This window comes from Coregonus lavaretus (genome assembly GCF_964263955.1).
Source record: "Coregonus lavaretus genome assembly, chromosome: 37".
NCBI lineage: Eukaryota > Metazoa > Chordata > Actinopteri > Salmoniformes > Salmonidae > Coregonus > Coregonus lavaretus.
This window is the reverse complement of record NC_140024.1, coordinates 5095912-5107157: the sequence shown is the minus strand read 5'-3', so window position 1 is coordinate 5107157 and position 11246 is coordinate 5095912. Positions and strand designations below refer to the sequence as shown.

General features: G+C 42.4%; 1 protein-coding gene across 1 annotated transcript; it reads left to right on the top strand.

Annotated features, from left to right (window-relative positions):
- The first annotated feature begins 884 nt into the window (after positions 1–884).
- LOC311111140 (uncharacterized protein) lies at positions 885–9722 on the top strand. Its single transcript, XM_084153826.1, has 5 exons — positions 885–1074; positions 1362–1551; positions 1659–1802; positions 8069–8136; positions 8418–9722. Exons 1-5 carry the CDS (start codon positions 1004–1006, stop codon positions 8644–8646), a joined length of 702 nt encoding a protein of 233 aa, XP_084009952.1. The 5' UTR covers positions 885–1003; the 3' UTR covers positions 8647–9722.
- Positions 9723–11246: the final 1524 nt, after the last annotated feature.

Here is an 11246-nt window from a genome sequence, read left to right as displayed (position 1 = left end):
AGTGGGCGCGCAGGAGCAGGTGTTTATGTTCCTGAATTTGATGTACAGATATGTAGAAGACTAACAGCCGAACTGTCACTATAATGTTGGTGATAGTAGTTGCCCTCCAGTGGGTAGAGGACATACAACCTGTCAGAATTATGGTAGGTTCAGATTCCCTGTCTGTATTGAATAGTTTATCATCTGGGAAATCGAATAGGAGTGACCTACTATTGGCGGTATTAAGGTTATTATGCAGAATTGAGAGACTGGCCGTAGTAGTGAGATTCTGCTGGGTCCCAGCCCTTTCGGGTGTGGAAGGGAATTAAATTGTAGACCAGTTATCCAAAAGAGCTTTAAAACAAGATATAATTGATATTAATGTTCCACTGGTTAGAGGTGAAGCCAAATGTAAGATCAGAGCCAATTTGATAGATGTGTGGCAGAAGAGATTTACAGTATATGCCCTCCAAAGAAAGTTCGGTGGACCAAGATTCAAAGGTCAGATTAGAAAGGAAGAGGTGGTGTTTGTTTGCTCCATTGCGCCTAGGACATTGTACATTGAACTCCTCATTACAGGTGGTTGGCAAGCATGTGAATGGTTTGTGTCTGGAGTGTATGGTCAATGAAACGGTGGAGCATGTGTTGTTATATTGTTGTAAGTATGTTGAAGAGAGGGAAAGATTGAAGTGTAGGGTCATTGAGGTTGGTGGGATTTGGAAGGGATTTTGGTGATGGGGAGGGTCTATTGGAAGTTGGTAGGGCTGTTTTTTTATTTTCTCAGAAGTACTGAGTTAGGTAAGAGGATTTAGGAATGTGGAGCTAATGTTGTAAACCGTGATTGACTACACACTTCAGCACAGTAGGTGGCGGCATTCACCTTTAACGTTTGTTTGCCGACCGCCATTATATAATTGAAGAAGAAGAAGAAGCATAGGAGTTGGACTGGAAGCGGTGCTTCCGATAGTTTGTATTGCTACTAAATAAATTGGCATCAGACCATACAAGCAGGAGGAGGTTCATCATGCCTGTCACATGTGCAGTAAACGGCTGCACCAACAAGTTTATCAAAGGGTCAGAAATAAGATTTTACAGGTAAGGACCAAGCTATCGTTAGCTAGCTTGCTAACGTCAGATAACTCGTTCTTCAAATGTTAGTAGTTGTCGCTAGCAGGAACAGAACGGGATGGTAACCAAGGACACAACAGCGACTAGGTAATGTATAGCTAGCTAGCTAGTCGCTGTTGTTGAGTCTAGTTAACAAGCTAGCTAAATTAGGTGTGTGTTTATGTGTGTGCGCGAGAGAGAGAGAGAATGAATGAATGCATGCGGCAGCTGCGCCTGCTTGTGTTAAGCAGTGTTTCCTGTCCTATTCTTCTCAGGTTCCCCATCAGTAAGCCTCAGCTTGCCAACCAATGGGTACAAAGTTTGGGGATGAAAAACTTCATCCCTACACCTAACACTTGCCTCTGTTCAGAGCATTTTAACCCAGATTGTTTCCGAGACTACAATGGCAAACAGTTTCTTAGGGAAGATGCAGTGCCCACTATTTTCGGTGCTGATTCATCGAAGGTAATGTATGGTTTCATAGTTGCTCTACCTAGCTTAGCCTACTGTCTTAATTTTTTGATTCAACTAGACTATATGATGTTAAAAGATGTATGTTAAAAACATTACAGCCTGAATTACGGAAAAGGGGGATGATGACCAAGGACACAAATGCGGCTAATCGCTTCGGGGCACCGTCAGACCGGGAGAGGGCTAAGGCGCTGGAGAAGATCAAGACCAAGGAGAAACGACAGAGTACCCGGGAAACTGGCAAGGTGTGTCACAAAGGTTTTCTCAGCTCTCAAACATTTCATGCTTTTAAACTTTTTGTTGTTGTTAAATCATCCCTCTCACAGATGGCTAAATTAATGTTAGTGTAAATCCTGTTGCAGAGTATAGCGAGTTTGGTGAGTTTTTGCACTGTTAATTGCTGTTTTTCAGAGCCTTTTGTTTTTATGTGCACAAGAGCATATTTCCCCTGTTTCAAATCATATTTTATTTGCCACATGCACTGAAAAACAACAGGTGTAGACCTTACAGTGAAATGCTTACTAACAAGCCCTTCACTAACAATGCAGTTTTAAGAAAATAAAGTGTTAACTAAAAATAAAAATGGCAAATAATTAAAGAGCAGCAGTAAAATAAAATAACAGTAGGGAGGCTATATACAGGGGGTACCGGTACAGAGTCAATGTGCCAGTTAGTCGAGGTAATATGTACATGTGGGTGGAGTTAAAGTGACTATACATAGATAATAAACGGAGTAGCAGCAGTGTAAAAGTGTGTGTGTGTGTGGGGGGGGGGGGGCAGCAGCATTGCAAATAGTCCGGGTAGCCATGATTAGCTGTTCAGGAGACTTATGGCTTGGGGGTAGAAGCTGTTAAGAAGCCTTTTGGACCTAGACTTGGCGCTCCGGTACCGCTTGCTGTGCGGTAGGTATAGAGGAACTGGATGGCAGGAAGCTTGGCCCCAGTGACGTACTGGGTCGGACGCACTACGCTCTGTAGTGCCTTGCGGTCGGAGGCCAAGCAGTTGCCATACCAGGCAGTGATGCAACCAGTCAGGATGCTCTCGATGGTGCAGCTGTATAACTTTTTGAGGATCTGGGGACCCATGCCAAATCTTTTCAGTCTCCTTAGGGGGAATAGGCTTTGTCGTGCCCTCTTCACGACTGTCTTGGTGTGATTGGACCATGATAGTTTGTTGGTGATGTGGACACCAAGGAACTTGAAGCTCTCAACCTGTTCCACTACAGCCCTGTCGATGAGAATGTGGGTGTGCTCAGTCCTCTTTTTTTTTTTTTTTTTTTCCTGTAGTCCCTGTAGTCCACAATCATCTCCTTTGTCTTGATGATGTTGAGGGAGAGGTTGTTATCCTGGCACCACACGGCCAGGTCTCTGACCACCTCCCTATAGGCTGTCGTTGTAGGTGATCAGGCCTACCACTGTTGTGTCGTCGGCAAACTTAATGATGGTGTTGGAGTCGTGCCTGGCCATGCTGTCATGGGTGAACAGGGAGTACAGGAGGGGACTGAGCACGCACCCCTGAGGGGCCCTCGTATTGAGGATCAACGTGGTAGATGTGTTGTTACCTACCCTTACCACCTGGGGGCGGACCGTCAGAGTCCAGGATCCAGTTGCAGAGGGAGGTGTTTAGTCCCAGGGTCCTTAGCTTAGTGATGCGCTTTGAGGGCACTATGGTGTTGAACGCTGAGCTGTAGTCAATGAATAGCATTCTCACGTAGGTGTTCCTCTTGTCCAGGTGGGAAAGGGCAGTGTGGAGTGCAATACAGATTGCATCATCTGTGGATCTGTTGGGGCAGTATGCAAATTGGAGTGGGTCTAGGGTTCCTGGGATAATGGTGTTGATGTGAGCCATGACCAGCCTTTCAAAGCACTTCATGGCTACAGACGTGAGTGCTACGGGTCGGTAGTCATTTAGGCAGGTTAACTTAGTGTTCTTGGGCATAGGGACTATGGTGGTCTGCTTGAAACATGTTGGTATTACAGACTCAGTCAGGGACATGTTGAAAATGTCAGTGAAGACTCTTGCCAGTTGGTCAGCGCATGCTCGGAGTACACGTCCTAGTAGTCCGCCTGGCCCTGCGGCCTTGTGAATGTTGACCTGCTTAAAAGTTTTACTCACATCGGCTATGGAGAGTGCGATCACATAGTCATCCGGAACAGCTGACACTCATGCATGCTTCAGTGTTGCTTGCCTCGAAGTGAGCATAGAAGTGATATAGCTCGTCTGGTAGGCTTGTCACTGGGCAGCTCGCGGCTGTGCTTCCCTTTGTAGTCTAATAGTTTTCAAGCCTTGCCACATCCGACGAGCGTCGGAGCCGGTGTAGTACGATTAAATCTTAGTCCTGTATTGACTCTTTGCCTGTTTGATGGTTCGTCGGAGGGCATAGCAGGATTTCTTATACAGTGGCTTGCAAAAGTATTCACCCCCCTTGGCATTTTTCCTATTTTGTTGCCTTACAACCTGGAATTAAAATGGATTTTTTGGGGGTTTGTATCATTTGATTTACACAACATGCCTACCACTTTGAAGATGCAACATAGTTTTTATGTGAAACAAACAAGAAATAAGACACAGAACTTGAGTGTGCGTAACTATTCACTCCCCCAAAGTCATTACTTTGTAGAGCCACCTTTAGCAGCAATTACAGATGCAAGTCTCTTGGTATGTCTCTAAGTTTGGCGCATCTAGCCACTGTGATTTTTGCCCGTTCTTCGAGGCAAAACTGCTCCAGCTACTTTAAGTTGGATGGGTTCCGCTGGTGTACAGCAATCTTTAAGTCATATCACATATTCTCAATTGGATTGAGGTCTGGGCTTTGACCAGGCCATTCCAATACATTTAAATGTTTCCCCTTAAACCACTCAAGTGTTGCCTTAGCAGTATGTATAGGGTCATTGTCCTGCTGGAAGATGAACCTCAGTCTCAGTCTCAAATCTCTGGAAGACTGAAACAGGTTTCCCTCAAGAATTTCCTTGTATTTAGCACCATCCATCATTCCTTCATTCCAGTTTCCCAGTCCCTGCCGATGGAAAAAAACATCCCCACAGCATGATGCTGCCACCACCATGCTTCACTGTGGGGATGGTGTTCTCTGGGTGATGAGAGGTGTTGTGTTTGCGCCAGACATAGCGTTTTCCTTGAAGGCCAAAAAGCTCAATTTTAGTCTCATCTGACCAGAGTACCTTCTTCCATATGTTTGGGGAGTCTCCCACATGGCTTTTTGCGAACACCAAACGTGTTTGCTTATTTTTTTCTTTAAGCAATGGCATTTTTCTGGCAACTCTTCCATAAAGCCCAGCTCTGTGGAGTGTATGGCTTAAAGTGGTCCTATGGACAGATACACCAATCTCTGCTGTGGAGCTTTGCAGCTCCTTCAGGGTTACCTTTGGTCTCTTTTTGTTGCCTATGATTAATGCCCTCCTTGCCTGGTCTGTGAGTTTTGGTGGGCGGCCCTCTTGGCAGGTTTGTTGTGGTGCCATATTCTTTCAATTTTTTAAATAATGGATTTAATGATGCTCTGTGGGATGTTCAAAGTTTCTGATATTTTTTTTAGAACCCAATCCTAATCTGTACTTCTCCACAACTTTGTCCCTGACCTGTTTGGAGAGCTCCTTGGTCTTCATGGTGCCACTTGCTTGGTGGTGCCCCTTGCTTAGTGGTGTTGCAGACTCTGGGGCCTTTCAGAACAGGTGTGTGTATGTACAGTGATTTTTGTACGTTTGCCCACTGACAAAGAAATGATCAGTCTATCATTTTAATGGTAGGTTTATTTGAACAGTGAGAGACAGAATAACAACAAAAAAATCCAGAAATATGCATGTAAAAAATGTTATAAATTGATTTGCATTTTAATGAGGGAAATAAGTATTTGACCCATTTGCAAAACATGACTTAGTACTTGGTGGCAAAACCCTTGTTGGCAATCAGAGGTCAGACGTTTCTTGTAGTTGGCCACCAGGTTTGCACATATCTCAGGAGGGATTTTGTCCCACTCCTCTTTGCAGATCTTCTCCAAGTCATTAAGGTTTCGAGACTGACATTTGGCAACTCGAACATTCAGCTCCCTCCACAGATTTTCTATGGGATTAAGGTCTGGAGACTGGCTAGGCCACTCCCGGGCCTTAATGTGCTTCTTCTTGAGCCACTCCTTTGTTGCCTTGGCCGTGTGTTTTGGGTCATTGTCATGCTGGAATACCCATCCACGACCCATTTTCAATGCCCTGGCTGAGGGAAGGAGGTTCTCACCCAAGATTTGACGGTACATGGCCACGTCCATCGTCCCTTTGATGCGGTGAAGTTGTCCTGTCCCCTTAGCAGAAAAACACCCCCAAAGCATAATGTTTCCACCTCCATGTTTGACGGTGGAAATGGTGTTCTTTGGGTCATAGGCAGCATTCCTCCTCCTCCAAACACAGCAAGTTGAGTTGATGCCAAAGAGCTCCATTTTGGTCTCATCTGACCACAACACTTTCACCCAGTTCTCCTCTGAATCATTCAGATGTTCATTTGTAAACTTCAGACGGGCATGTATATGTGCTTTCTTGAGCAGGGGGAAATTGCAGGCGCTGCAGGATTTCAGTCCTTCACGGCGTAGTGTGTTACCAATAGTTTTCTTGGTGACTATGGTCCCAGCTGCCTTGAGATCATTGACAAGATCCTCCCGTGTAGTTCTGGGTTGATTCCTCACCATTCTCATGATCATTGCAACTCCACGAGGTGAGATCTTGCATGGAGCCCCAGGCAGAGGGAGATTGACAGTTCTTTCTTTTGTGTTTCTTCCATTTGCGAATAATCGCACCAACTGTTGTCACCTTCTCACCAAGCTGCTTGGCAATGGTCTTGTAGCCCATTCCAGCCTTTTGTAGGTCTATATATATATATATATATATGAATGAGATCATGTGACACTTAGATTGCACACAGGTGGACTTTATTTAACTAATTATGTGACTTCTGAAGTTCTTATTTAGGGGCTTCATAGCCAAGGTGGTGAATACATATGAACACACCACTTTTCTGTTATTTATTTTGTAGAATTTTTTGAAACTATTTTTTTCACTTCACCAATTTGGACTATTTTGTGTATGTCCATTACATGAAATCCAAATAAAAATCAATTTAAATTACAGGATGTAATGCAACAAAATAGGAAAAACGCCAAGGGGGATGAATGCTTTTGCAAGGCACTGTAAGCGTCCGGGTTAGAGTCCTGCTCCTTCAAAGAGGCAGCTCTACTCTTTAGCTCAGTGCGGATGTTGCCTGTAATCTATAGGTTCTGGTTGGGATATGTACGTACTGTCACTTTGGGGACGACGTCATCGATGCACTTATTGATGAAGCCAGTGACTGATGTGGTGTACTCCTCAATGTTATTGGAAGAATCCCGGAACATATTCCAGTCTGTGCTAGCAAAACAGTCCTGTAGCTTAGCATCTGCGTCATCTGACCACTTTTCTATTAACCGAGTCACTGGTGCTTCCTGCTTTAGTTTTTGCTTATAAGCAGGAATCAGGAGGATAGAGTTATGGTCAGATTTGCCAAATGGAGGGAGAGCTTTGTACGGGGCTCTGTGTGTGGAGTAAAGGTGGTCTAGAGTTTTTTTTCTTTATCTGGTTGCACATTTAACATGCTGGTAGAAGGGATTTAAGTTTCCCTGCATTAAAGTCCCCAGCCACTAGGAGTGCTGCCTCTGGATGAGAGTTTTCCTGTTTGCATATGGCCTTATACAGCTCATTGAGTGCAATCTTAGTGCCAGCATCGGTTTGTGGTGGTAAATGGACAGCTATGAAAAATATAGATAAACTCTCTTGGTAAATAGTGTGGTCTTAAGCTTATCATGAGATACTCTACCTCAGGCGATCAAATCCTTAAGACGTCCTTAGTATTAGATTTTATGCACCAGCTGTTGTTTACAAATATAGACAGACCGCCACCCCTTGTCTTACCGGAGTCAGCCGTTCTATCCTGCCGATGTCGCGTATATCCCGCCTGCTGTATGTTATCCAAGTCGTCGTTCAGCCACAACTCTGTGAAACATAAGATATTACAGTTTTTAATGTCCCGTTGGTAGGTTAACCTTGCTCTTAGGTCGTCCAATTTATTTTCAAATGATTGAACGTTGGCTAATAAGATTGATGGAAGAGGCAGTCTACTCGCCCGCCGTCGGATCCTTAGAAGGCACCCTGATCTACGTCCACAATATCTCTGTCTCTTTCTCATGCGAATGAGTGGGATTTGGGCCTTGTCGGGTGTCTGTAGAATATCCTTCGCGTCCGACTCATTGAACAAAAGATGTTGGCCCAATATGAGGTGTCCTGATATCCAGAAGCTCTTTTTAGTCATATGAGATGTTGGCAGAAACATTATGTACAGAATCAATTACAAATAATGTGACAAAACACACAATAATAATACAATTGGTTAGAGGGCTGTAAAACGGCAGCCATCTTCTCCGGCGCCAATGTTTTGAACATTCATCTATCAACATTCACTCAAAGTTCTTATGTTTTTGCAGGGAAGAGGTGATGGCAGAAGACGAGGAGGGGGAGGAGGACGAGGAGGAGTCTCCTCCAACACTGACCGGTAAGAGTGGACACATGTTTCCAAAATCCATCACTGCATGGGTGCGATACTGCGCTACCTTCCTCGAAGGCTGCAACGTCTGCTTGTTTTCATTATTGCATTTCAAATTGTCTAGTCAGTGAAAATTATTATCAGGGGAGAAGGTAAACCAGCTGAAAAGTGGCATTACGTAAATGATGCACAATCAAGTAAGCAAGACTCAGACGATAGTCACATACAGGAGGCTGGTCAGAGAACTTACTGGGCTGTCATACGTTCCCGTTGTTTTTGTGTATTTGCAGACAGACTGTTGGGGCGAAGAGCAAAGTGTATGACAGCAAAGGCCGCCTGCTCTCCTGTGGCAAGGACATGTGTGACTGCCTGGACGTGGACTGCATGGGCTGCTTCTACCCCTGCCCCGAGTGCGGCTCCCGCAGGTGTGGTGTGGAGTGCCGCTGTGACCGCAAGTGGCTCTACGAGCAGGTTGAGGTGGAGGGGGGCGAGATCATCCGCAACAAGTATGCTGGCTAGTCTCCCCCACCCTTAGGCCTTGAACTATGACTTGTTGAGATGATCAATTATTTCTCTTTTTTTTTTTCTGTATAGAGAGGGACAGAATAAGAAATGGTCTGAAGTTGCCAAAAGAGAGAACTTGATTTGATTATGTATCACAAGATAATGTGTCAAGAGTAAATGAATAAGAAATAATACTCCCACAATGGTTTCAACCAAGTGTTACAGACATTGCGTATGTAGTTTAGTTCCTGTACCGAGAGGATCAATTCAAGAAAGTGTATGCACATACACTTCACCGGTGCCTCGCTACAAGAACTCATGCAAGGAAAAAGAGGAATATGACGAAGATTTGTTTAGACCTTTTTCGAAAGTATGCATGCCTGAAGAATTTTCCATGTTTCATTTTCTGCCTTTCCTCATTATGGTTTTTGAAATTCTCCACTTGTTTTGATTAGTGATGACATATTGTTTGTGCCCACAGCTGTCAATTACATTGGTCTTAATTCATATTAAAATATGTGAGTGTCCAGAATCCAACCCTTGTGGTCAGCCCTTCAAAAAGTTAATAATTATCTGTGATGTGACTGGTGGCTTCTTCAGTATCGTTTGTGTGGTTTTGTATCAATTTCCTACAGATGTCCACGAGGTGTCAAGCGGCCAAAACAAGTGTGCTGCTTTACCAGTGATGAGCTCCAATATAGGGTGTTTTGTGCCATTTCACAATTGTTTCCTGTGACCTATTTTTGGGTAGTGATAAATGACCCATAGTTACAGTGGTGTAAAAATACTTGCACATACTACTTAAGTAGTTTTTTGGGGATATCTGTACTTTACTATTTATATTTTTGACTACTTTTACTTCACTACATTCCTAAAGAAAATAATGTACTTTTTACTCCATACATTTTTCCCTGATACCCAAAAGTACTTGTTACATTTTGAATGCTTAACAGGACCGGAAAATTGTCTAATTCGCACACTTATCAAGAGAACATTGCTACTGCCTCTGATCTGGCGGACTCACTAAGGACATGCTTAGTTTGTAAATTATATCTTAGTGTTGGACTGTGCCCCTGGCTATCTGTAAATTTAAAAAACAAGAAAATGAGGCTGTCTGGTTTGTTTATAAGAATTGTTTAATTATTAATACTTTTACTTTTCATACTTAAGTATATTTAAAAGTAAATACTTTTACTCAAGTAGTGTTTTAGTGGGTAACTTTCACTTTTACGTGAGTCATTTTCTATTAAGGTATCTTTACTTTTACTCAAGTATGACAATTGGGTACTTTTTCCACCACTGCATAGTCAGATGTGGTGGTTATCTTAACAAATATAATCTGTTTACTTTTCTACCGGAGGCCACAATACCATATCTCACTCTGTTGCCCTCTTAGCCATCAAACACATGCCAGCCAGCCCTGTGGCACCAACCTCTGGTTAAAATAGATTGGCCAGTTTAACTACACAAACAAGGTAGTCCACAGTTAGTCACTATGAAAAATCTGGGAAACCAGGCCTACTATTCATAGCAGACTTCGAAAAGGCATTTGATAAAGTACGACTGGGGTTTATATATAAATGCCTGGAGCATTTCAATTTTGGACAATCTCTTATAAATTGGGTTAAAATCATGTAAAGTAACCCTAGGTGTAAAACAGTAAATAATGGCTATTTCTCAGAAAGTTTTAAACTGTCAAGAGGAGTGAAACAAGGTTGTCCACTATCGGCATATCTATTTATTATTGCCATCGAGATGTTAGCTATTAAAATCAGATCCAACAATAATATCAATGGATTAGAAATCCAGGGCTTAAAAACAAAGGTGTCATTGTACGCTAATGATTCATGTTTTCTTTTAAATCCATAACTTGAATCCCTCCACAGCCTCATAGACGTCTAGATACATTTTCTAACCTCTCTGGATTACAACCAAATTATGATACATGTACTATATTACGTATTGGATCACTCTAAAAAATACAATTTTTACATTACCATGTAGTTTACCAATAAAATGGTCTGACGGTGATGTGGATATACTCTTAAAGCATTAGACCTATCAGTAAAAGCTTCAGTCATACAAAAGTTATACTTAAATCCGAACTGGTTCTCTAGCAAATTAGTACGATTGTCTCACCCAATGTTTAAGAATGGCCTTTTCCCCTTAAATTCAGATTACAACCTCTCACTTTAAGTTATTTGAAAAGAAAATAATCTCCCAAATATCACTATTTCTAAAACAAGCCATAGAAAGTTGGTTGCAATTTCAATTTAATCCTCCAGAAATGACAGAACAAATAATGCAATTAAATATTGTGGTTAAACTCAAATATACTAATTTATAAAAAACCTTTTATTTTTTGACAAAATGTTTAAAAAAGGTATAATCTTCGTAAATGATATTATCGGTAGGACTGGTGGAGTTATGTCGCACATGCAGCTAACAAAAACATGGAAATGTCTGCTCTACCCAAAATTATAACCAAATAATTGCAGCATTACCGCAAAAATGGAAAAGGAAAGTGGAAGGGGGAAAAAGTAAGGAACTTGTCTGTCGGCCTTGCATTAAAGAATATAATTGGTTAAAGAAAATTGTGATAAATAAAAAAGTAT